At 40.4% G+C, this 27,116-nt stretch overlaps 1 protein-coding gene across 4 annotated transcripts in view; it reads right to left on the bottom strand.

Annotated features, from left to right (window-relative positions):
• Window positions 1-5,189: 5,189 nt before the first annotated feature.
• The window catches only part of MAP3K21 (mitogen-activated protein kinase kinase kinase 21), a 62,059-nt gene continuing 40,132 nt past the window's right edge, over window positions 5,190-27,116 (bottom strand). Inside the window, exons 6-11 of one of the 4 annotated variants that reach the window (XM_074385332.1) lie at window positions 19,320-19,442; window positions 15,724-15,874; window positions 14,904-15,019; window positions 11,719-12,498; window positions 8,273-8,717; window positions 5,190-6,675 (exon numbers count right to left, since the gene is read on the bottom strand). In XM_074385332.1, coding sequence (XP_074241433.1) covers window positions 8,311-8,717; window positions 11,719-12,498; window positions 14,904-15,019; window positions 15,724-15,874; window positions 19,320-19,442 — 1,577 coding nt within the window. In that variant the 3' untranslated portion in view covers window positions 5,190-6,675; window positions 8,273-8,310. Of the gene's footprint in view, window positions 6,676-6,811; window positions 8,718-9,557; window positions 9,709-11,718; window positions 12,499-14,903; window positions 15,020-15,723; window positions 15,875-19,319; window positions 19,443-27,116 lie in introns of those variants that run through there. The other 3 variants (XR_746554.3, XM_010351534.3, XM_003940801.4) reach the window with 3 other exon arrangements.

Here is a 27,116-nt window from a genome sequence, read left to right as displayed (position 1 = left end):
CTGTCCAAGATGGTGAAACCTGGTTTCTACTAAAAACACAAAAATTAGCCAGGTGTGGTGGTCGGTGCCTATAATTCCTGCTACTTGGGAGGCTGAGGGAAATTGCTTGAACCCGGGAGGCGGAGGTTGCAGTGAGCTGAGATCAAGCCATTGCACTCCAGCCTGGGCGACAGGACGAGACCACGTCCCAAAAAAAAAGAAAGAAGAAGTGCTGAACTTCATCAAGTCTTTTTATGCACCTGTTGAGGTGATCGTATTAGGTGTGTTTAAAAAATCTTCTGTTCAGTGAAATATAGTCATCGATTTTTGAATGTTAAGCTAACGTTGCAATCCTAGGATAAATCCCACTTGATTCAAGTGATCCCACTTAAATAGGTATGATCCTGTTGATATTCAGCTGGACTGGATTTGCCAGGCATGGATTTTCTCATATAATCCCCACTTCAACTGTATAAGATAGGTACTATTATTGTTATATCATCTTAAGAAAATGAGGCTTTGGAGTTTATGAAACTCACCCAAGGACACCACGTTAGTAAGATCATACCATTGTGAAAATTTGAGTCCAGGCAACCTGATTTAGATCTGGACTCAACAATTCTAAGAAGCTGAAAAAAAAAATGCTTACCGGACTGTTTTATATAATGGTGATAAATACCAAATTACAATACAACCGTAAGAGAATGTACCACACAGCCATGAAAACTCTTGTTGTAGGAAAATGTTGATTGACAGTGGAAATGTTCCCCGTAGACGGCTGCATGAAAAACAAGAACAGTATGCTTTGCCTTGAAACACCCATTCTTATAACTGTATACACAGAGAAAGAAAATGGAAAAAGGTAGACCAAAATGTGAAAATGTTAACAGTGTTTGTCTCTAGGTGATATGGTTTCACATTATTTTGTGCTTTTCTGTGTTATCCATATTTTATCAATTTAGATTTATTTCTTTCATAATTATCATGTAGAACACAGCAGTAGTGTTATTTCAGTCCATTTCAGTGGATAGTGAGATTTGTGGAGAAAATGTCAGATTTAAAAAGTGGTTTATATAACCTCATCTCCTCTCAATGTTTTTTTTTGGTTGTTGTTAATTCTGGAGGGAGTGTGTGGTCATAGACCTTTAATATGTCATATTGGTCCCAGGAAAGTGAGTATCCCCAGGCATAATTACCATGTACAAAGCCAATACCTGTCTTTACCTTAAAAGAAGAGATGTATTGTTTTGCTTTACTCTTAATAATTATGAAATTCTGCATGACACATAACGGAATCAAAATAACTGACACACTGTCAGACCTGGATCAGTAAGACATGGGGTGTCGAGATGAAAAACAGTGGTACCACCGACTCACACATCCTTGGACACCAAATGTAACAGGCCTTATTATAACATTGGACATGCTTTAAGAAGAACCTTCAGGGCCGTCCAGGTGCAGTGGCTCATTCCTATAATCCCAACACCTTGGGAGGCCGAGGTGGGCAGATCATGAGGTCAAGAGATCGAGACCATCCTGGCCAACATGGCGAAACACCGTCTCTACCAAAAATACAAAAATTAGCTGGGCGTGGTGGTACGCACCTGTAGCCCCAGCTACTTGGGAGTCTGAGGCAGGAGAATTGCTTGAACCCAGGAGGCAGAGGTTGCAGTGAGCTCAGATTGCACCACTGTACCCCAGCCTGGAGACAGAGCTAGACTCCATCTGGAAAAACAAAAAAAAAAAAAAACAAAAAAAACCTTGAGAAAGAAAGGAACTGCACCGGGCCAGAACATTTAAGGATGATTTGTAATAATTAAAAGCAACAAAGAGAATCGTAAATGCGGCGGTGTGAGAAAAGCAAATTGAATGAGATTTCTGCCATTATCTCACATATATTTTGCAGCACAAAATACATTTGCAGCACAAGAGAGATTGACGTCTTTAAACTACGTAAAATACTAATGTATTCTTTAATTTTGTTACTCTTCTCTTAGTGAGAAAAATTTCTATATTCTGTAAGCAGAAGATGATGACCAGAGGTGAAGGAGACTTGTCTAAGGAGTCCCTTCTCCTCCCTCTGTCATTTTAAGTGCTATCCTCCTTTGAAGGTGAATCATTTTGGTAAGGTAAATAATCTTGACGCTGGGGTGTGTGTGTGAGTGTATGTATATAAGTTTGTATGTGTTGTGTATACTGGGTGTGTATAAGTGTGTTATTAAGTATAGGTATGTTGTGTATGTTTAAGTGTACATTGTACATGTAAGTGTATTAAGACTGAGTTTGTGTTTGTGTGTTATGAGTATGTGTTATGTGTAAGTGTGCATTGTATGTATTCTTGTGTTTTCATGGTGTGTGCGTAAGTGTGTGTAATGTATATTGTTATGGATATTATGCATTATGTGTGTCTTTTGTGTGTTTGTGTGGTGTGTATGTGTGTGTGATATCCAGAGTGATAAAATTGTACCTCCTGGGTCCTTGTCAGTAGTCCAGTTTGGGGCTATCTCTATAGATGTAATGTAGGAGTATCTCTTGCTCCTAAGCATATAGCATGTTGTGAGTGTGTGCTGCGTGCTCCCAGGGTCCAGTATAAGGCACGGCCTGTGAGCAGTTTTCATCTATTAAACGACTATTAGAGGACATTTCTTAAGCAGGTACCCTTTTAGATGTGTTGTTGAGTGCAGGAGGGAAGTCCGCTTTCAGCCTGTGTCTGAGAGTGATGAGTCACCTAGTTTTTGAAACATTTGGGTTCAATTCCACCTGGGCTGAATTTGGCGATCTGACCAAGCTGGGAAACTCCTTCCATACTTGAAACAGATGTTGTTGTTTCTGTGTAACTAACACTGAAAAACCAGTTCTTTTGCTCCCCTGGTCCTTCCAATATCTTCTTAAATCACATCCACTGCTCTTAGGCTCTTTTCTTCGATTCAAATAACCCACTGAAGTAATATGGCTAGAGTGCCCTCTAGCGAGCAGAAAGAAGACAACAGAAACTCCACTCAGGATTCCAACAGGAGTCTTCAATGTTTGCAAACACGTTGGTGAACAAGAGATGGGAGGAACAATTATTACCGAATTCACGGATTTGATTCATGTTTGTCCCTCTATAAATACCGACCTGTTTCAGAGAAAAAGACTTGGCTATTTGAAAAATTCAATATTTGTTAAGCATACACATTTTTTTCAGTTTTTACACAACCACGGGTCACTGTGGTTCACGCGATCAAATGTAAGTAAAAAACCTTTGGTCTTGTGACAGAATCTTGTTTTCAAATAAACAACATTTTACCATAGACTTAGGCAAGACATTTAGATTTGTATTTTCTGTAGAAAACATTTCTTAATAGAAGACATTAAAACTTTTTGGAGAGGGTACATCAGAATACGTTCTGGCTTTTTGGCACTAAAGTGACACAATTGTACCTCCTGGGTCCTCGTCAGTAGTCTAGATTTTGGCTGTCTCTATAGATGTGACATAGCAGTATCTCTTGCTACTAAGCAACTAGTGCCAGGCTAAATCAACATGAGGAAGGACATGGCATTGCTGACTGAGACCCTGCAGCCATCTGTAGGCAGCAGCATGGGGTGAGGTGGCCACTGAGACCTGGAAAATTAATCACTACGTCTGAGGTCAAATGATGATCAAATATAATATTGATTCCCTGACCTATAGTTTGGGGGTTGGGGAACTTTTAAATATGGTGTGTGCAGTATGCTCTCTCTTTACACTTAAAAAAAAAAAAAAAGAAAGAAAGAACAGAAAGGAGGAAAAATAAGGAGTGTTCACATGATCTAAGTCGTGGTGTTTTATTTCTGGATTGACATTGCCCCCTTGGGATTTCATAGGTAGGTGGAACTCGACAGGGCTGCTGCTTTTAATAAGTCTGATGCACACCCAGCTTCTCTTCCCACTTCCACTTAGCAGGGACATAAGTGCTGATTAGCCACAGGGAGTGGTATTATTCTTAGATAATACTAGCCTAAAAGTTTTGTTATGAATTAAGAAAAGTAATGGAGAAGTTTGATTTGATCTTCACTGCTTTCTAGTTTCTGGGTCTTTGTTACCCGTAAGTTGTCCTTCCTCTTTGAATCTCCTCTGGCTCTTCTGACTCTTTCCAAAAGAGCTTTTTTCAGCATTTTTCTTTTTACATTCCTTCCCGGAGCTACTTAACATCTTCAATTATCACCAACATTCCGATGACTCCAGAATCTCTCTCCGGCTCCAATGGCCGTCTCCGATTCCAGCTCCGCCTGCTCGCTGGATGCCTCCCGACTTTTCCCAGCCTTCGGAACTGCAGATGTTGCCCGCCCAAAGCCCAGCACCTGTCTTCCCTCGTTTCCTTTCCTGTGGGTGGCCCAGTCTCCCAGCAGACGCAGCGTTCTGCCCTCATGAACATCTTGTTCTTTGCTTTCCACAGGCAATTGTGCTGTTTTGGAGGTAGAACCGTTCCTCTCACGTACCCCCTCTCCTCTTTATTCTTGCCAGAAAAGCTGATTTAAAAAACGTTTTCCTCGGTGGCTCCAGTTTTCCCTTCTCAGATCTACCTGACAGATCACTGTCATGCTAAACATGGCACTCTGTTGTGGGCTGAGTTTTTTTTTTTTTTTTTTTTTTTTTTTTTGGACTAAGTTGTGTCCCCCTCAAATTTATGCATCGAAGTCCTAACCCCCAGCACCTCAGAATGGGACTGTATTGAAAGATAAGGCCTTTACAGAAGTGGTTAAGGGAAAATGAGGTCATATGGGTGGGCTGATATGATTTCATTTTACCTTAATTGCCTCATAAGAGGAAATGCAGATGCAGATACATACGGAGGGGAGACCGTATGGGGACACAACACAAGACAGGGAGAAAGGCCTCGGGAGAAAGCAGCCCTGCAGGCACCCTGATCTTGTTGATCTTGGATCTCTCACCTCCAGACTGATTTTGGACTCCAGCTGCAGCATCAACTCCTCTGGATCTGCAGCCTACTGCCCCGCCCTGCAAAATTCAGACTTGCCAGGATCCACAAGCACGTGAGCCAATTTCTCTCTTTCTCCCTCCCTCCCTTCCCTCTGTCCTTCCTTCCTTTCTTCCCTCCTCTTCCTCATCCTTTCTTTTCTTTCTTTTTCTTTCTTTCTCCTGTTCTCTCCCTTCCTCCCTCCTTTTTTTCTTCCTCCTCCCTCCCTCCCTCCCTTCTTTTTTCCTTTCTTCTTTCTTTCTGTTTTTCTTGAGACAGAGTCTTGATCTGTTGCCCAGACTGGAGTACAGTGGCATGATTACAGCTCACTGCAGCCTCGAAAGATGTCACCAAAGGAACTGATTTTATGTAAAAGTGTGGTAAAGTGGAAGCCTCAGAACACTCTCAAAAACCGTGCTGTTCACTGAGAGCAACAAGCCAAACCATAGACCATGGAGTTTATTGGAGAGAATTGTAAAAAGAGAGAGCTAGCAGGAGCCCTCCTGGGTCAGAACAAGCCTTAAAGACGGGCCCCAAAGCCACCCCTGCCTGAAATTAATTGGAATAGACTGTGGAGCAATGTATGCCCCAGGGCATAAGCAAAAATAATAGAGCAATCATCCAGCAATTACTGGGTGTCATGTCAAATGAAGCAGACAGCTTATCAGAGAGATCAGGGAAAGAGACAGTTAGAGAGAGCTGTGCTAAAACCCTGTCATCTCAGGTGGCTGTGTGGAGGCCAAGCCTGAACCTTCTAATAAATTTAGCAGGTTAATACCTGGCTTATTAAACACACTTTATTAACATACTTTTCCTTATTGAATACAAAATAAACCATTACAAACTATAGTCACAATAATCAGGAGAGGATCAAAGCTACTGAGCAAATAGACCAGCTATAAAAGTTTATTAAAAAAATAGACAACATATGTAAACATATTTTTCAGTCATAAGGCTTCATAATACAGCACATTAGGCCCATGCCTTAAATCTCTGCAGTGGGAGCACCTTAATTTTTGACTTACAGTAATTGGCTCAATTTATCTTTCAGTGAACATTAAGCCTACACAAAAATAAATAACCAGATTCTGCTAAGTTAACTAACCCAGAAAATCACAAACGTACAATAGATTGCAGCAAAAGTTAACTCTCTGCAGTAGCATGTGAGACTGAATTCTTCTATTGCAATTACTTTAATATAGCTTCATTTTGAAATTCATCATAAGGTAGATGACTAAAGCTAAAGGGGAGTAAGAACAGAGGTAAATGAACACCCAGATCACACACACTCCCCAATACACACATGCATACACATATGCACTAACATGCATGCACACACACCCACACACATGCAAACACACACACATACACGTAGGGGATGTTTTGGTAGAAGCAAAACTGAGAACATAGTTTTTATCCTTATCTTTCATGTATTGATCTTTTTAGTTATATATTTCCTCTAGCATTAAGCTGGAAGCTACATGCTCCAAAATGACTACAAAGCAACCAACCATAGTTTCAAATGTGATAAGATTTTGGGGGAAACCAAATCTCTACTATGTAATTCAATAACCACTCAACAGTGAAGCTGAATCATAGATGGATGATAATACAAGAAAAATGTAATAAGTACCTGAGACTTTCCTGTAAGAATCCGGGATGCAAGGCTGTTTTCCTTAGGGCAAAACTCGCCATGTTCATGCAATCCTTTCATGGTTTCTCATCTGCTGGATGTAACTGTTAGGTGACCACAATGCTGCAAAATTGCCAAATAATATGATTTGCCTTTTCTTCTATTATAGGTGAGATATTTTATCACACATGATTGAATTTATTTTAAATTGTGGACATTTCAGTTACTCAGTAAATCTTAAGCAAGGTACAATTTCAAATGAAACATCAAGCAATGTTTTTAATTTAGTGTTTCATTGTATGGAAAAACTTAAATACCTATTATCTGTCTTCTGAAGAGCCATATTCTAGAGACAGAAGGGAAACACAACATATTGAATATAAGAAACCCAGGCATATTTACCAAGCTCAATGGTTGATAGGTAGCCATTTCTATACCAATAGCTCCAGCCAGTCAGGTTGTATCATATATGTATGACCACAAAAGTGATTCATAAATAATTTTATCATTTAAATCCCGATCTGCTATTCAAAGACCCATTTCTGAAAACAATTCTTGATATAGCTGTCATTTCCACCATATAGGCTTATTTCAACAGGTGTCTAACATTCATCCACAACTAAATGAAATGTAAAAGTAACAACGTACTTAAATTCTAACAGTACTGTGCTGCTGTTCCTTGAGTTGTCAGTGTCTTTGAGATTATTAGGGTAATTATGTAAATAGAGAAAAATAAAATTAAAACACATGACTGTTTACAATACATGATATCTGTGAAAAGCTAGGCATCTGTAACAATTTTTTAAAGTCTTACTGGAGAATGAAAAAGTTTTCCACTTCTGAATATCAAATAAATGGCTACTGATGAAGGAAGAATATTTTCTATAGGAAAAAACCTAAAGATTAGCCTTGCTCAGGGGTGTACCATGTGGTCTTAGCCAAACGTCAATGACTGATTTTTGAACATCTATTTTGGAGTTCTAATGAATAAAATGTTTACAACTCACATTCAGTAAAGCTTTTATAAGTTACATTCAGTATAATTTTCTCAGAGAAAAATATCATTGCATAATTTAAGTGAGAGCTGGACACATTTATGCATTATCACCACAGCCAGGGTTAGGTAGTTTAACCAGGACTCTACATCTATTCTAGTCATCAGGCTTTAAAAAACCTTTACTTACTAGTATCACATTATTCTTGCCGAGAAACTCAAGCTCTTTCTTGGCTTTTTTGTTACACAAATAATAATTAAGAAAAGAAACGAAAAGAGAGAGAGAGACAGAGAGAGAGAGAGAGACAGAGAGAGACAGAGAGAGACAGAGAGAGAGAGAGAGAGAGAGAGAGAGAAACAAGACAAGGAAAGGAAAGAAAGGAAAAAGAAAAAAAGAAAAAACCAAAAATGGTGAAGCACATTGCAATTTCTGTTATGTACAAATAGGCAGAGACATAAATGAGAACAAAAACATTCACACTGTGCTGAAGGCAATTCTATCCAGCACAGTTTTCATTGGTGCACATCTCTTGTTTTACACTTTTATGTATTCCAAGTTATAAGAAAAGAATCCAGTGGAAAGCACAATAGACACGGCTGAGAGCAATCATCTACATTTTTGAGAAGTTAGATACACCTTACTAATTTAGTAACAGGGCCACAGCTTTTGAAAACACAGCAGCATAAAACAGTTCAAAGGTAGATACATTGTGTTTATTTGTTCACCTTTTAAAAAATGCTTACGTAACAGTAAGGCACTTAATTTAAGACAGGAATTCTTTCTCCAGTTCATAGATAGATGGCCGGCTAGTTTTGCTCCTCATTCTGCACAGAGGCACAGTGTAGTCCCTGCTCTGACCTTCCACATCAGCATCCAGTAATGAAGTCATATGGGATTTAGTTCTTTCCTTGGCACCAAGGAATTGGGTGGGATGTGGATCCGGGCAACCCACTACACAAGCAGGCTGTGCCCGCTGAGACACCGCTGTCTGTGGGTGAGCCTGAGGCAGACCTGAGTGGCTTCTCAGGGAGGCTGGGTGAGGCTGAGGCACGATGTGAGCAGTACTGTGCTTCCTGGGTGAGACCTCCCTTTGCAAGTGACTGTGAGGAGCAGGTGAGGGGCAGGGTGGCAGTGCAGAGGCTCCAGTGGCTGAGGTAACAGCGGCACCAGCTGATGGAGAAAGCCAAGACAGGATGCAGTTAGAAAGAAAATGAGTTCTAGGCCGGGCGCGGTGGCTCAAGCCTGTAATCTCAGCACTTTGGGAGGCCGAGGCGGGTGGATCACCAGGTCAAGAGATCGAGACCATCCTGGTCAACATGGTGAAACCCCATCTCTACTAAAAATACAAAAAAAATTAGCTGGACATGGTGGCGCGTGCCTGTAATCCCAGTTACTCGGGAGGCTGAGGCAGGAGAATTGCCTGAACCCAGGAGGCGGAGGTTGCAGTGAGCCAAGATCGCGCCATTGCACTCCAGCCTGGGTAACAAGAGCGAAACTCCATCTCAAAAAAAAAAAAAAAAAAAGAAAAGAAAAGAAAGAAGGAAAGAAAATGAGTTCTAAAACTATAAAACTATCAATATCAAGAAAAACAATTATGATGGCAATTCAACAAGGTGATAGCTTTAAAATGAGCTTCAACAAAAAAACATGCATTCACAGGGATCCGAACTCTTGGCCTTAAGGACCAAGGAACTCTGCCTCAGCCTCCAGAGTAGCAGGGACCACAGGCATGTGCCACCACCCCTGGCTAAAGTCCTGCAAGTTTGCAAAGAGTACTTCAACCTATGGAAATTGTATTTGCAAACGCAGCTAAATAATCCTCATAGTGCTTAGGCCAACAATCATTACGAATCATTACAATGATAGCATAAGGGTAGCTTTCAATATGGACTAGACTGGAATAAATTTAAGAGGTTTAAAAATGACAGTCAACATGATTAAATTTCATTGTAGATTATGATTTGACAAAACTGATGAAAATGGGAAAGTGGTTAGACTTTTACATGTTACCTCTTTTCTTAAGTGTACTGAAGAACCGACTCACATTACCACTTTTGCAAATAATTATTGGCTTATACGTAAGAGAAAAACATGTTTTCGTGTGGTATTACTGCGCTAGGAATTCTTCTTGTGCAATTATAAATTACCAATACTTACTGACCTACAAAAAGATAATAAACCAATTTATCTAAAGGCAATAAGCAATAAGATGGAAAATATCATATCCAGATATAATATTTAAAAACAAGTAAAGGAAAAGATAAAAATGATGAAAGCAGTTTGTTTTAATATAGTTTTATAACCAATGCTAGCATACCATTTTAAAATTCAAAAGCATTTTTTATCCATTATGCCACTTAATATTCATGACAGTGTATAAAGTTATCGTAATTATGTTCAGATACAAAATAAATAATACTCAAGCTCTGCAAAGCACTTAGTATGCCATTTGACTTTGACCACAATCCCTTAATTGTAGAGATTAGGTAAGTATAGTATTATATAGGTATATTATTATTGCCCCATTTTACAGATGAGGAAACTAAGGAACAAATTGTTTAAGTAATTTGCCCAAATTTTCTCAGCATGTAAGTGACAGAGCAGAGATCTGAGCCCAGAGAGCTTCTGTACTATTAATCATGACACTATAATGCCTTTTAAGACATTCGAACAAGAAAGCAGTCTACATAATTTTCCCAGCATCACAAACTTACCAAATGCTGCAACTACGTGAACCTTTGTCCTAGACTCAAAATCCCCCATTCTTCCAAAGTAGCCATATTATCTCCTCAAATCTCAGAATTAAAGTGCCACATAACCCCAGAAATCTCAAAGCTGAGTACGCTCTAGCACACAATAGCATGATCCAGTCACATCAATATTCGCTGAATTTTAGGAGTGGAAAAAACACCACTGTGAGGAGGAGTGAGACACTGTGATACAGCAGAAAGATCCTGGGTTCCAATTCTGACACCACGACTTCCTATGTGATCTTGAATAACATTAACTTTCTAGAAAAGCTGTGCAGGAGGAGTGAGACACTGTGATACAGCAGAAAGATCCCGGGTTTAAATTCTGGCACCACTACTTCCTAACTGTGTGATCTTGAATAACATTAATTTTCTGTAAGTTCAAATTCTCTAGTATATAATAGAGTTGCCGTAAAAACAAAGAGACAATTTATGTCCAAGTACTTTATCATCTGTAAAGTGCTGTGGAAATACCACTGGTTGCCTTCTGCCCAAGCCCCTCTTGTTGAATAGACTAAAAAAAACTATTTAAAATTTTGATTTTTTTTCTTTCAGAATTTCCATATCCAGACATACACCTCACGGAACTGTGTGGTATAACATACATCAAAGGGTAATACTTGCTGTCATGGGGTGAACTGTGTCCTCCCAAAATTCATAAGCAGAAGCCCTAACTCTCAGTTCCTCAGAATGTGACTGTGGAGATAGGGTCTGCATGGAGGTGATTAAGCTCAAATGAGGTCATTAGGGCGGGCCCTAATCCAATGTGACTGATGTCCTAAGAAGAGATTAGGACACAGATGCACTCAGAGAGAAGACCGTGTGAGAACATGGGAGAAGACAGCCATCTAGAAGTCAAGAAGCCAGGCTGAGCTCAGAAGAAACCAACCCTGCAGACACCCTGATGTGAGTTCCAGCCTCCGGAACTGTTGGACAGTGAGTTGCTGCTGAACATCCCCCAGTCTGTTGTACTCTGTTATGGCAGCCCTAGCAAGCGGATACACCTGCTACATGCAGTCCCAACAGACAATGACAAGGACCGCAGGGAGGTGAGGCCAGTTTCAGTTCTAGCCCTCCCACTCATCTGTGGTTCTAACTGGGACAGCTGGCCTGTCTTCTCTGTAACCACCCAAGGGGGTTGGGTGGTTATTCTCCACGCGTTCTTTCTGCTTTGTTATGCTATTATAGGTTTTGGTTACTGAAATTCAATTACACTTTTCCCAGAATCCAAGTCATAGTTAAATTAAAATCAAATAAGAGAAGGGTAAGATTCAAACATCTATGTGAACAGTCTACATAATTTGTAAAAACAAATTATTAAATGTCATCACCAGGAAAAGATAAAATCATAAATCCATACTGTTTCACATACTAATTTCTACAGCAGTGTTTTATACTTTTACCTAATTAATGCAACCTACTTGGGGTCGGATTCCCGTCAGACATGGTCCGTCTGTGATGTGATGGTCTATCTTTTGAAGAAGCACGGTAAGGTACATTCCCACACGTCTGCTCTAGGAAGGAAAGGGGCAGGTTTCTTGATACACTATGCTCAGTGCCAAGTCTTGGCATGAGGGCTGGCTCACAACCACTTCCTGGAGCAGTGGGACAAAAATCTGGAGTCAGCATCTCAGAGTCACAAGTGACAGGCGTACTGCCCGCCAGTGGATCTTCACCGTCCATCTGCAGCAGGCACTTCGTGGAGAGAGAAGGCATGGAGAGGATGCTCAGAGCACTTGGCAGTGGCTGGGAAGGTGGGCTGCTGGCCTCCCCACCAGCGGACGGTAGCCTTGTGGGAGGACTGGCACTTCTGTGGAACTTGGAAGCCCGCTGGAATATTCCCTCTCGTTTCTTCTTCTCTTCCTTGGGCAACGGTTCTTCAGCAGCCTGTGCTTTATGAAGCTCTCTGAGATCCAGTCCCAGAGCCACCGATGCCAGGAGGACAGTGCACCCGTACAGAGCTGACTCTGTTTTCTTTCTCTGGGGGGATCTGCTCAGACTATTTGCAGGTGTCAGCTCAGTGGAGACAGTGGCAGCATTCGCAGAGGCGCCTTCCTCCCAGCTCTCAGCTTCTGCAGGATTCTCTCTCTGAACATCTTTCCCAAGGGGTAGATCAATGTAGGTCTGACCGGGCAATTTTAGTTGCTTTGGTTTTCTGTGTTCTAATCCATCGGGGGAAAGTTTTGGCTCTTCACATGTCCCTAAATAAAGGTATAAGTACACACACTGTAGTATTATTTTACTGTAAAAGTCATTTCAGCTAGCTTGTAAAATAAAGCTAAAACATAATAAATACATATTTTAAATCAAAACACATGCAGTCCTTCTCATTTTGGCAAATGATTTGTCCAGGAGGGCTCCACAGAAAGAGACTCCAGGGCCCGACAACTTAAGGTTCCCTGCAGATGAACCAGCAAGCTAGCCGTCTGCTGTTTCCTAAGCTTCCAGAAACTTCTTCATTAGCATCAATAATAGACACTATCGTAGAAACAATCATCAAAACACAAAATGCACAGCCATAGGCACGAAATCACTAAATATGTCATGCCAAATGTGCTCTTTCCCCCACTTCACCTAAATACATGCATCGGGCTCCATTATCCGCAGCTTGCCCGTGAGTAAACCGACTGATCCGTAGCAGATCAGCGGTTCTCTAAGTGTGTGGCCTGGAATGGCAGCATCTCCATCCCCTGAGAATTCATAGAAATGTCAATTATTGGCCCACCCCAGACTACGGAATCAGAAATTCTGGAGCATGGAGTCCAGCAGTCTGTTTCAGCAAGCCTTTACTAAAGTTTGGGGATCATTAAAATAGAAGATTCTCCAAAGATGTTACAGAATCCCAAAGGCTACAAATTATACTTGATTAAAAGGAAGCTAATAATCTTATTACATATGTGCTTAACAGTGCATAATTAAACAACGAACTCATTAATCTGCTTTCCAAATAACATCTCTAGTTTTTTTCCAGCATTACATCCTAGTATACTAAACATGCTTGATGATCTAGATCAGGGATTCCTAAACCCCAGGCCATGGACTAACACGGTGGCCTATTATGAACCAGACTGCACAGCAGGAGGTGAGCGGCAGGTGAGTGAGTGAAGCTTCATTTGTATTTACAACCAATGCCCATTGCTCATATTACCACCTGAGCTCCGCCTCCTGTCCGATCAGCGGCGGCATTAGATTCTCATAGGAGCACCGAACCGTACTGTGAACTGCACATACAAAGGACCTAGGTCGTGTGCTCCTTATGAGAATCTAACGTCTGATGATCTGTCGCTGTATCCCATCACCCCCAGATGGGACCATCTAGTTGCAGGAAAACAAGCTCAGGGCTCCCACTGATCCTACATTATGATGAGTTGTAGAATTATTTCATTATATATTACAGTGTAATGATTATAGAAATAAAGTGCACAATAAATGTAATGTGATTAAATCATCCTGAAACCATCCCGACCACACTGGTCCATGGAAAAACTGTCATCTGTGAAACTGTTCTCTGGTGCCATAAAGGTTGGGGACTGCTGATCTAGACAATTTGGGGTACCAGCTTTCTTTTCCAAAAAACCCTGTGCTCTTCCCTATGGTGACTTCTGTTTGGGTGCCCTCTTTTTCCTCCATTCCTACTCCTTCCACTCCCTGATGTTGCTGACCCAAGCTCCCTCTTCTTTCATAAAGGAGAACCTTCAGAAGGAGAAGCTGAATCCAGGTAGTGAGTGCAAAGGTGCCTGTGAAATTGAGCACAGTACTGATAACAAATTCAAGAAATTTACATTGTGTCTTGCTAAAGCATCTTTAATTTGATCAAAGTACCAAAGAGGCTGCCTAAATGGTCAGGCATAAAGACCGATTTTATTTTGTTCGTAACTGTGCTTGAAATTTCTCAATGATTTCCATCTCTTCAATCTTTTAATACTGAAAACTGAATGTAAATATTGAATATTGAAAGTAACTCATTATTATTCATTTAAATTAAATAGGCATTCCAATGTAAAACTCTCCAAGCAGTAGGTTTTCTTATTTATTTATTTACTTAGAGATGGAGTCTCATTCACTCTATCACTCAGGCTGGAGTACAGTGGTGCAATCTTGGCTCACTGCCCCTCCGGCTCCCAGGTGCAAGTAATTCTCCTGCCTCAGCCTCCTGAGTAGCTGGGACTATAGACATACACCACCACACAGTGGCTAGTTTTTGTAAGCTTTTCATGGTTAACCTGCTTCATCAGATTTCATCAAGTCAACGGGTGGCAATATAGCCAGAAGCCATATCCCTTAATCTCAGCAGAACTTTCGGTGGGGGAGTGGGGGGGTCTATATTTTTACATCTAATGTTTCCTATACTAAATTAACATGGTTTTACATAATTAATTATGATAGCAATTTTTCTGGTAAGGAAGAGGAGTTACAAATCCCCCCAAAACATGTGAAGCCTAATTACTTCTTGCCATAAAGACTTGACAGAAAATAACTTCTGATCTTAAGAAATGCTATTTATTACTTGCTAATCTCCCCTCTGCTATTTTAATGACCATGTAAGACTATTAAAAGCAAAGCTTCAGTGCAATCAGATGCTAAGGACAACTCAAACCAATCCTACCTTCTGAAACACATTTACCTGGCTGGTCCACAAACAATGAAGCCAAGGGCATGGTTTTCTGATTTTTTATTAAGATAGTCGACCAAGGACTGTTGCCATCAGATAGAGGTCTTATCCTGTAAGAGAAAAATGTTTCTTTTCATAAGATAGAAGCACACAACACACCAATTAGGTTTTGAATACAGGCCAACAATATTTTTAAGGTCTTAGAACACATTTGTACTGTTGTTTTTTTCTTTTTACTTTCTTCCTTTTTTTTTTTTTTTTTTTTTTTTTTCCAAATGGAATCTCGCTCTGTTGCCAGGCTGGAGTGCAGTGGCACAATTTCAGTTCACGGCAGCCTCCACCTCCTAGTTCAAGCAATTCTCCTATCTCAGCCTCCCGAGTAGCTGGGACTACAGGTGCACCCCACCAGGCCCAGCTAATTTCTGTATTTTTAGTAGAGACAGGGTTTCACTGTGTTGGCCAGGATTGTCTTGATCTCCTGACCTTGTGATCCACCCACCTCGGCCTCCCAAAGTGCTGGGATATCAGGCATGAGCCACCATGCCCAGCCTTGTACTCAGGTTTGAACAGCTGACAAAATACAAATAAAACCTAAAAATGAGACTGGAAAAATCTCAGAGAAATTTTCTAACTGCTTAACTAAACAATCGTTAATTTAGCATGATAAATTCATCCTAGAAAATTAAGTTGATATTCAGAAATCTCTGTATTAATTCATCTGTTTCTTGAAAGTTAAGTCTGGCTCATGTGATATTAACATAGGAATAGATTTGTCACATCATGCAATGAATACCACCAGACACCACACACCCACCTTTCTTTGCAATCGGCTCTTTCTTTCATTTGAATGGAATTTGGTCCCCAGGTACAACCTTTTTTCTTAAAATTCCTTTTTACAACCTCAAATTCTTCTTGTCGAAAGACTGCGTTCCTTCCCCAAGTTCTATTGCTTTCATCTGAAGTCACTAAACAGAGCATCGTTAACCGTATTAACCACAACAATCCTAATACATCGTATTGGCTTATTACCAAAAGCTAAATGAATCAGATCAGTTGTGAAACTGCCTTACTCAAAACATGAAAACAATGAGGAAATTATTTATTTTACCCAATCTCTGGTAAGTTTCTTTCTCTGATCATAAAAACATCAAGAAAAGTGGAGTAAGTTAACAGAAAAGATATACATTCGAGGTAAATTAGCAGCAAAGATTCGAATACATTTTTAATCTATTTATTTAGCATTTTGCAACAATTAGGATTTTCTTGTAATTGGTGTGGAAAATGCCAAACTAAACACATAACTTAAAATGAACTTAGTACTCTAATTTTTTAACCAAATCAGTTAAAGTTTTAAACTAGAGGCATAAACATCATATATTTTTAAATTTTAATTTCAACTGATTTTTCATTAGTCATCACAATTTATTTCTATTATTTATTTATTGGTCATCACAATTTTGCACAGTCATGACACTTTGGTTACAGGTGCCTTTTAAAACTTGAAAATATTTAACAGTTTTCCATGTCTTGCTTTTTTCACTACCTCACAGGATGATGTATATTCATGTTTAATATCCACGTTTTGCTAAACACTAACATGCTATCCTTCTAATTTAACTGCGCTTAAAAATGATTTGGAGCCAGGCACAGTGGCTCATGCCTGTAACTCCAGCACTTTGGGAGGCTGAAGCAGGTGAATCACAAGGTCAGGAGTCCAAGACCAGCCTGGCCAATGTGGTGAAACCCCGTTTCTACTAAAAATGCAAAAAATTAGCTGGGCGTGGTAGCGGGCACCTGTAATCCCAGCTACTAGGGAGGCTGAGGCACAAGGATCACTTGAAACCAAACAGCAGAGGTTGCAGTGAGCCAAGATCATGCCACTGTACTCCAGCCTGGGCGACAGTGCCAGACTCTGTCTTAAAAGAAAAAAAAAGAAAGTGATTCAGAAATCACTGGGGAAAATTACTGTTATTACTACACATTTATGGGAAAAATATCTGAGGCATACTAGATGTTCTAAAAACAATTTGAAATATTATGATATACAGTGGAATACTCTGTGACCATAACAAAAATGAGGTACAGATAATAATATATAATGTTTATATTTAATATTACACATAATACATTTTCATTAAAAATTGTGTTTATGTGTACCTGTATATACACACATACATACACAGAGGATAAGTTACTAAACACAGATACCAAACTTACTAAAGTATTTCAATTTGATGGAGAGGATTGCTATGTAGAGGGAAATTTAACTCCTTTATATCATTTTGTAAAATTGGACACATGGTGGATGATGTTTGTGTCAATATTTCCCAAATTTTAAAATACACATATATGTGTGTATATACACGTCTGTGCATGTAAATGTGGATACATGCCTAAATGTACATGTGTATGTGTAACAATCTTGAATCAGCTGTTTATTATTTTTATTAGAAGAGTTTTACAGTAGAATGAGAGCTAAGTGGATCAGCAGTTTTCATTTAAGGGCAGCAGAGCAGGAAAAGCTTTTGGTGGGGGTTATTAGACCCGAGTTTATCCCAGCTACATGACTGACTGACCGATCTACCCTCCCAGAGCTGTCTACACTCTCCGCTTTAGTTGCCTCTCCTTCCTCCCCGTTCCTACTTCCCTTCCTCTCTTGATTTGCTCCTCTGGTTTCTCTTTTGTCTCCATATTTATTGAACTTTTCCTGTACTAAAAGGCCAGCAATGGATGGTGAAATCTACATTCAGAAGATGTGTCTGAATCCAGCTTCACCACTTAGTAGCTGCCAACTTGGGTCAGGTTAATGGTAACTTCTCTGTGCCTCATTTGGGGATCATAAAAGTATCCACTCAATGAGGCTGTTTTCAGATTTGAATGGGGCTGTGCACAGACGTGAAGACATGAGGAGTCTTTGGAGCACCCAGGGTCACAATGGAGTTAGGCAACATCGAGGCTGGAGAGCTTGAGCCAACAGCTGCTATACACAAAGCTGGTCCCGTGTGGAATGTCTGGACTAGAACCTTTCCACCATGCTACTTCTGAGAAGGAGCGCCAAGGATGCGCCTCCCTAAGCTGGTTGCATCTCCACTCTAGAGGGTTGGAATTCATTTGAAATCTCAAGGTATTTGCTTTCACTGGAACGCATCTTGGGCCCAGTCAGGCCTGCCCAGTACCACTTCCTGACTTCTGTGAAGTGGTTTTCCCCAGGGCAGAAGGTGAAGACAGAAGAAAGAGGGTAGAGGAGTGGCTGGGCAAAAGTGGGGGTGGCACGGTGTCCCATCTGCTTGTCCCTTCACGGAGCTGGGAGACCAGCCCAGGAGCCCTTTCTCCCTCCTTTAATTAGGCCTTTACTCTGCCTAGGCAAAGGCAAGGTTTGAGATATGGCTTTATGCAAAATGCATTCTCAGAAAAACAGTTATAATAATAAATGACAGTCCTTTAAGTTCTAAGACTACAGCCTCATTTAGATACCGTTTCTCTGCGGGGATCCTGGTGTCTGGGAACTTGCAAAAGAAATCTCTGCTAGTGCCAAGGTTTTCATTATCAAAAGAGGTGGGAAAAATGAGATTCTATGCAAGCTTCATTAGACAAAATTTTCTTTTGGATTTTTTTTTTCCTCCAAATAAGGATGGGTAAACAGCAGGGAATTAAGTGTGGTGGAGAAAAGAGAGGGTCTAAATGAATGGTTTAACACAGACTTAGGCTAATTACCACATTACTTACAGACATCCACATTAATCACATTCTTCTGCTTAGCCTACTTTCAGGAGTTTATTTGGACTCCGCTTTGAAAAAAATTAGTAATTTTATTTCATCCACTAAACTCTGATTCATAGCCTAACTGAAACTCTCACAATGCAAAGGTGCCAGGCAAATCAGCTGTCTGCACGCTCTCCTCCAGAATGAATGCTTGTTCTAAAACCAAAATACTACAAGGAGTTTTTAAGTATTAGGTTGATCAAACCTAAAGTGAATTAAGGTTAAATCCTGAAAAGCAAAAATTTCTTCCCCTCACAAAACAATGAAAGAAATGGAAGTAATCCTGAATTCCTGATTTCCTTTTTTTCAAAGTATCCTGACACAAATGGCTGACGATATAATTAGGTTATGCTCACTTTGCATGCAAGTGTTTGACAAAATGTCTCAAGATGTTGTGTCACTTTCTACTCCGGGGCCAGGCTGCATCGACAACAGCACAGAATCTAAAATTCATTTGTTGTGAGTACAAGAAAACTGGGCAAAGGAACCTAAGCTGAAGTTGTGTTTCTGAAATCGTTGTGGCACCTACGACATGTCCCATGCTCATTCACAACCTGCTATGAAAACACATCTGCTCAACTTGAATCTAAGTCAAGTGAAAGGAGAGAAGTCAACACAGAGGCCCCCGTGGCCGTGCAGAGAGCTCACACTGTATGGCTCGGAGTCTGGGCATCATTGTGGGGCTGCTCGGAGGACTCAAACTGCTGCTGTTCAGACTCCGCCGTTTGTCCAAGTTGGGAGAGGCCTGCACGGTTATCTTGTGCTGGAAATCTGTTGGATGCAAAAAAGAGAGAACTGATATTTCCTGTTTTTCAGTTATCTTCATAGCCGTGTCTTTAGCACACAGCAATAAAAGCAAAAATTGTCAGACCCTACCTGCAAAGTGTATTTCAGAATAGATTTCTAATTTTGGTTTCTTACTTCTTGGGATTCAAGTCAATAGATAATGATTCAGCACTTATATGTTGGGCATAGTGACACACATGCGCGTGTACACACACATACACACACATGCACACACACACATACAGGAAAATAGAAAATATGAAAGCATTGAATCACTGAAGAATTTATAATCTGGGAAGAAAGAGTCATCTACATTTGGTCTAAGATAGTTAAAACTAAAATTGAGGCTGGATGCGGTGGCTCACCCCTGAAATCCTAACACTTCGTGAGGCTGAGGCGAGCAGATCACTGTAGTTAGGAGTTCAAGACCAGTCTGGCCAACTCGGCAAAATCTCGTCTCTACTACAAACACAAAAATTAGCTGGGTGTGGTGGCACACAACTGTAATCCCAACTACTTGGGCAGCTGAGGCAAGAAAATTGCTTGAACCTGGGAAGCGGAGGTTGCAGTGAGCTGAGATCACGCCACTGCACTCCAGTCTGGGCGACACAGGGAGAGGCTGTCTCAAACAAATAAATGAATAAAAAAAATAAATAATAAATAAAATGGCCCTGGATTTAAACGAGTTCTGGTTCTCATAACATAACTATGGACCTCAAACCAGTAAGGAACCGCTCTGAGCCTGTTTCATCACCTGCTAAAGTGAACAACAATATCTCACATGGTTGTTGCGGTGGTGAATAACACAGAAAACGTAAATTAAAAGTATTTTGTCTTTTAGGCATTCTACAAATGCTGGCTCTTATTATCTAGCTGTAAGATGGTAGAGATACACCAAGATCTATAGGTATATACTTAAGAGAAAGCAATATTACCAGAGGAAAGAGGGGTGTGTCTGGGAAAACTTCATAAACTGTCAGGAAAATCATTAACAACTTGGGAGGAGGTAAAAGACATTACTGGATATTCTGTTAGGGCAGAGCTGAGCTTAACCTTTGACTGATTGCTTTTTTACTGACTGAGTTATTTTTATAACTAGACAAAAGCAGAGGTTAACTTGCAGATTTTGTCTGGTGATGATGCAAATAACTTCTGTCTGGAGAAAAAGACAATCACAAAGGTTGTGGTTTATTGCCATATTAGAGATCAACAAGGTTTTCATTTAACCCAGCAATCTAATCCAACATTCCTTTATTCATTTGCCCATAAATATCTCACTCCTCGACTTCTCATTCGAACTGGTTTTATCTAGTTCCTCAATGATGAATGAGTTTAATAAAAAATCTTTGAGCCGGGCGCGGTGGCTCAAGCCTGTAATCCCAGCACTTTGGGAGGCCAAGGCGGGTGGATCACGAGGTCAAGAGATCGAGACCATCCTGGTCAACATGGTGAAACCCTGTCTCTACTAAAAATACAAAAAACTAGCTGGGCGTGGTGGCGCGTGCCTGTAATCCCAGCTACTTAGGAGGCTGAGGCAGGAGAATTGCCTGAGCCCAGGAGGTGGAGATTGCCATGAGCCGAGATAGCGCCATTGCACTCCAGCCTGGGTAACAAGAGCGAAACTCCGTCTCAAAAAAAAAAAAAAAAAAAAAAATCTTTGATATATGTTCATTTCATATTTGCAAGAGAACTATAACTTACCTTTTTGGAAGTTATACTTTAAAGAACTTTAATGAATGAACTGCTATTTGAGATTAAGAGGATTTGGAAGTTGGTAGGCAAAGACAGCTACCCAATTATTCATACTAGAAATCTGAATATTTGTCTTGATACTGTCTTTTCCTTGATCTACATGTTCACCAACTGCAAAATGTCAGGTAAATTCTGTGCTATATATATGTCTTGTAGTAGAGAAATTTATATTCCAGGTACTGGAGTTAGTAAACTTGGATCTGAATCCCAGTTCTACCATAGCCATATGAATTTTTGAGAAAGTAACTTAAAATCTTGAAGTCTTAGTATCTTCACCGACAAAAATGGAATAGAACCAATTATTCCTATTTCATAGGAGTGCTGTGAAAAAATCAGTGCAAAGAAGTATAAAAAGTATTTACCACAGGGCTTGGGACATAATAAATGTTCAATAAATGTTCATTTTCTTCCTTTTGTTCTCTCCATCTACACGGTCATCGCCATGTCATACCTAGCCTGCTACAAGCCTGCTACAATGCCTTGTGTCTGTCTTCCTGTATCCACATTTGGCCTCCCAAGTCCACTTCACAGCAGTCAGATGCATTTTCATATGCCTGACTGACACGTCATTCCTCTGCTTAAAATCCTTCCAAGGCCTCTTATGATTCTTAAGTTACAGGTTAAAATTGTAACACATTCTGTAAGTCCCTGCAAATCTGAGTCTGAGTTCTTTCTGCTCCAGCCTCATCTTGCCCCATTCTCCTATCACTTGTCATGAGCTAAAAGAGAGGTCAGCACACTTGTTCTGCAAAATGCCCCATTTTAGGCTCTGTGAGTAGCACAGTCTCTGTAACAACTGCCTGACTCCGCTGATGTGCGAGAAAGCAGCCAGGGACAATACACAGATGACTGTGTCCCAGTAAAGCGATCTTTGTGGATATTGAAATTTCATATCAGTTTCATATCATGCCAGGTACAATGAAATAGTCTTCTTCCTCTTTGATTTTTTTCAAGCATTTAAAAGTGTAAAAACCATTCTGAGCTCATAGCTGCAAAAAACAGGTAGAGGCAGGATTGGGCCCATAGGGCATAGTGTGCTGAGCCCCATTCAAACCACACTGGATTTTTTTTAATTCCTGGAAGAAACCAAGTTTCCTCCGCATGTGCTCTCAGCCTATTCTCTTCCTTCCTCTTCCGTATTTGGTAAATTCCTGCATGATTTATTGCACCCAGGCTGAAGTGCAGTGGCATGATCTCGGCTCACTGCAACCTCAGCCTCCTGGGTTCAAGCAATTCTCCTGCCTCAGCCTCCTGAGTATTTGGGATTACAGGTGCACGTTGACACGCCTGGCTGATTTTTTTTCTTGTATTTTACTATAGATGGGGTTTCACCATGTTGTCCAGGCTGGTTTTGAACTCCTTTAGGAAGCCTTTTATGATCACCTTAGACCAGGTTACATCTCTGCACTAATCACTGTCATGTGACTTTTCCCTCACAGCAGTTAAGGATTACAGACAGCAAACAAGTATTTAATTATTAGCTTAAGTTCTGCTCCCTCCCTCGATATAAGATAAGTGCTCCATGGGCAGAGACCACGACAGCCTCCATGGCCTCAGACTGGCACAGTGCCTTGCACATAACAGGTGCTCAGAAAACTTTGCTGAATGAATATTTTCTCTGTGGAAAACATAAGTGTGGAGACTGCATATATATTTTAACATCACCCACACAGCAGATCCTGAAGCGTTTGTTGACAGAGAAAGTCATACAAGGTTCATCTACAGGATCAGGCTGGTGCTTGAAAGTGAGTTGCTGAGTAATACACAGGAGGATGGAGGAGATTTGGAAGACAAACTGAACTGAAAGGAAAGACCAATTGGAAGGCTCCTCCATTTGCTGAGTCATACTTTTTTTTAAAGACAAGATTTCACTCTGCTGCCCTGGATGGAGTGCAGTGGTGCAATCTCAGCCCACTGCAGCCTGGACCTCCCCAGTGAAAATTGGCTTAAGCAATTTTCCTACCTCAGCCTCCTGAGTAGCTGGGACTACAGGCATGCACCACCATGCCCAGCTGATTTTTGTAAAAATGGGGTTTCCCCATGTTTCCCAGTCTGGTCTTAAACTCCTGGGCTCAAGCAATCCACCTGCCTTGGCCTTCCAAAGTGCTGGGATGCCAGGCATGAGTCATCATTGCACCTGGCCCCAAGTTATACCCTTTGAAAGACTTGGCCAGGGCACAGCAGCTGAGTAAAGAACTGACTAGACGAGGTGGTGGTGATTATTAGAGGAAGGAGGTGGTCAAAGGAAGAAGTATTCTTAGTCATAGAAAGAAAACACTTTATTTTGGACTAAAGTCATTGTAAATGTTCATTTACAATGAACATTGTAAATGTTCATTGTAAATGTTCAGCTGGCCACCCGATTGTTATAGCTGGCCACCCGATTGTTATAACACGATAGAAACAAATACTCTGAGAACTCTTTCGGCAAGAGGAGCCCTCCTGTCAATAGCAGAAGACAAGCCAAGAACCAAGCCACAGGATTTGCTTGACAAGTTATTTGGGACCAATGCTGGGGCAGGAAATACTAAGTTCAGAAACCAACATGGAACACATGTAAAGCCATGGGTGAGCAGCAAAGATACAAGGCTGCATTTTAACAACACCTAAGATTCAGAGTGCTTCTGAGCTTCTGAAAACACCCACATACAGAAATAGAAATACCATTTGACCCAGCAATCCCATTACTGGGTATATACCCAAAGAATTATAAATTGTTCTATTATAAAGACACATGCATACATACGTTCATTGTGGCACTCTTTACAATAGCAAAGATCTGCAACAAACCCAAATGTCTATCGTCGATAGACTGGATAAAGAAAATGTGGCACATATACACCAGGGAATACTACACAGCCATAAAAAATGATGAGTTTGTGTCCTTCATAGGGACATGGATGAATCTGGAAACCATCATTCTCAGCAAACTGACGCAAGAACAGAAAACCAAACACCATATGTTATGACTCAACAACAGGTGGGTGTTGAACAATTAGAACAGGTGGACACCGGGAGGGGAGCATCACACACTGTGGTCAGTGGGGGTGGGGGGCTAGGGGAGGGACAGCAGGGGTAGGGAGGGTGGGGAGGGATAATGAGGGGAAATACCAGATATAGGTGATGGGGGGATGAAGGCAGCAAACCATCTTGCCATGTGTGTACTTATGAAGCAATCCTGCATGATCTGCACATGTACCCCAGAACCTAAAGTACAATTAAAAAAAAAAAAAACAAGCCGGGCACGGTGGCTCACGCCTGTAATCCCAGCACTTTGGGAGGCTGAGGCGGGTGGATCACGAGGTCAAGAGATCAAGACCATCCTGGTCAACATGGTGAAACCCCGTCTCTACTAAAAATACAAAAAATTAGCTGGGCATGGTGGCGTGTGCCTGTAATCCCAGCTACTCAGGAAGCTGAGGCAGGAGAATTGCCTGAACCCAGGAGGTGGAGGTTGCGGTGAGCCGAGATCTTGCCATTGCACTCCAGCCTGGGTAACAAGAGCGAAACTCCATCTCAAAACAAACAAACAAACAAACAAACAAACAAAAAAACAGGACAAGCACCCTTTATGTTGCAAATAGAAAGAAAATATTCTTTATCATCAACATCCTTGTCCCTTTGAAGCAAGGAAAGGTTGAGTCTGTGCCAGCTAAACATTTAGGAAAACTAAAGCTGAACCGTTAAAATGCCCGTGGCCTGTGCTCAGATTTTTTCTGTACTCACTAGAATTGTGGTTCTCAAGATGCCAGGTCTTGGCAGCTATAGTTCAATCACAGGCTTTTGAGTAAAACCTATCCTAGTATTTTTGCTGGCAATAGGAACATTTCACTAACAAAGCTAATACTGCCTCAGTGGGAGGCTTCCATTTGCAGATGAAAAGCAGTGTATTCTCTAAAGAAACCAGGTGAGGTTATATGCTCTCTTCCACCCACCCTTTTACTCACTTGCATACCTGTGAGGTAGATGGTTTTTGCAGGCTTTGGGCACTTCTGAAGCAGTCAAAGTGAGAATGCCACTGCTTTAGCGACATACCAACTTTTGAAGGCTTTAAAGCCTTTGTCTTATATTAATGTGTCCGAAAAACACAACTTCAGTTAGAAATAAACATAAACAGAAGGACCAATCAATATAGATGTATTCACAACATAAAAATATCCACTATGACCATACTTTTTTCTCTTGCAGATTCCAAGAAAAATACTACATAATCACAAAGTATAGTTAATAAAATGTTGATCCTAGATTACTACTTTCTTACTTTGTAAGCATTTATCTTCCTTATTTGTAGCCAGCCATGAAGAAATTCCAGGAGGAAAAAAATCACATAGTTACATACCCATAAGATTTAAAACAATCAGCAATAATTCTCGAGGACAAAATTATAAGGCAAATTTTTGTAAGATCTGCAGGCACAAATATTAAGGGTCAGCTTGGAGGACTCTTGAATATGTTTCAGAGGATTGCTTGTTATGCATAGGAAAAAATCCTGCCAAAGGGGTTCAAGAAGTTGGTAAAAACTCCATGAAAGGACAGCGTCACGTTCCATCTACCACTTACCAGAAGTTTGTCCCTGAACAGTGTACCATTTAACAGTATTAGAATTTGTTTCTCTTTTTGTGTCAACCCGTAACAATTATACACATTTATGGGGTACAGAGTAATGCTCTGGTACTTGTTTACCATATATAATGATGAAGTCAGGGTAATTAGCATATGTATCACTTTGGGTTTTGATCATTTCTTTGTGTTATGAACATTCAATATCCTCTCTTCTGGCTTTTTGAAAATATACAATAAATTACATAGTTAACCATATTCACCTTACAGAATATGTTGCAGAATACCAGAACTCATTCCTCCTATCTAGCTGTAATTTGGTATCCATTAACTAACCTCTCTCCAACCTCCGCTCCCCTCAAGCCCTTCCCAGCCTAATAACGGCAATTCTCTCTACTTCCATGGGCTCCATTTTTTTTTCGCTCCCGCATATACGTGAGAACATGCAGTATTTATTTTCTTGTGTCTGACTTATTTCACTTAACATAATGTCCTCCAGGCTCATCCATGTTGCCACAAAAGATAGAATTTAATTCTTTTTTAAATGGCTGAATAGTATTCCATCAGGTAAACTCACCACATTTTCTTAATTCATTCATCCATTGATGGATGCTTAGGTTGATTCCTTACCTTCACCATGGTGAACAGTGCTGCCATAAACATGGGATTGCAGATATCTCTTAAAGAAATCAGATATACAGATTTCTTTTCCTTTGAGTAAATGTCCGGTAGTGGAATTCCTGGATCATACAGTAGTTCTATTTTTAGTTGTTTATTTTATTTTATTTTATTTTATTTTGAGAGACCTCCATATGGTTTTCCACAACGGGTGTACTAATTTACATTCCCACTAGCTATAAATAGCCATAGATTTAAAATGATCAGCCATAATTCTCAAGGACAAAATTACAAGAGAATGTGTCTAAGAGTTTCCTTTTCTCCATATCCTCACCAACATTTACTATTTTTCGTCTCTTTGATAATAGCCATTCTAACTAAGGCGAGATAGCTCACTGTGACTTTCATTAGCATTTCCCTAATAATTAGTGATGCTAAGCATTTCTTCATATGCTTGCTGGCCATTTTTATCTCTTCTTTTGAGAAATGTCTAGTCAGTTCCTTTGCCCAATTTAAAATCAAATTATTTGTGTTTTTGCTGTTGAGTTATTTGAGTTCTTTGTATATTCTGCATGATTCCCTTCCTCTATCTGTAGATTTTCTCCCAATCTACAGGTTGTCTCTTCACTCTACTGATTATTTCCTTTGCTGTGCAGAAGCTTTTTGGTTTAATATAGTCCCAATTGTCTATTTTTGTTTTTTGTTGCCTGTTTCTTTGAAGTCTTAGTC

Source organism: Saimiri boliviensis, chromosome 14 (genome assembly GCF_048565385.1).
Source record: "Saimiri boliviensis isolate mSaiBol1 chromosome 14, mSaiBol1.pri, whole genome shotgun sequence".
NCBI lineage: Eukaryota > Metazoa > Chordata > Mammalia > Primates > Cebidae > Saimiri > Saimiri boliviensis.
This window is presented reverse-complemented; position numbering and strand designations above follow the sequence as displayed.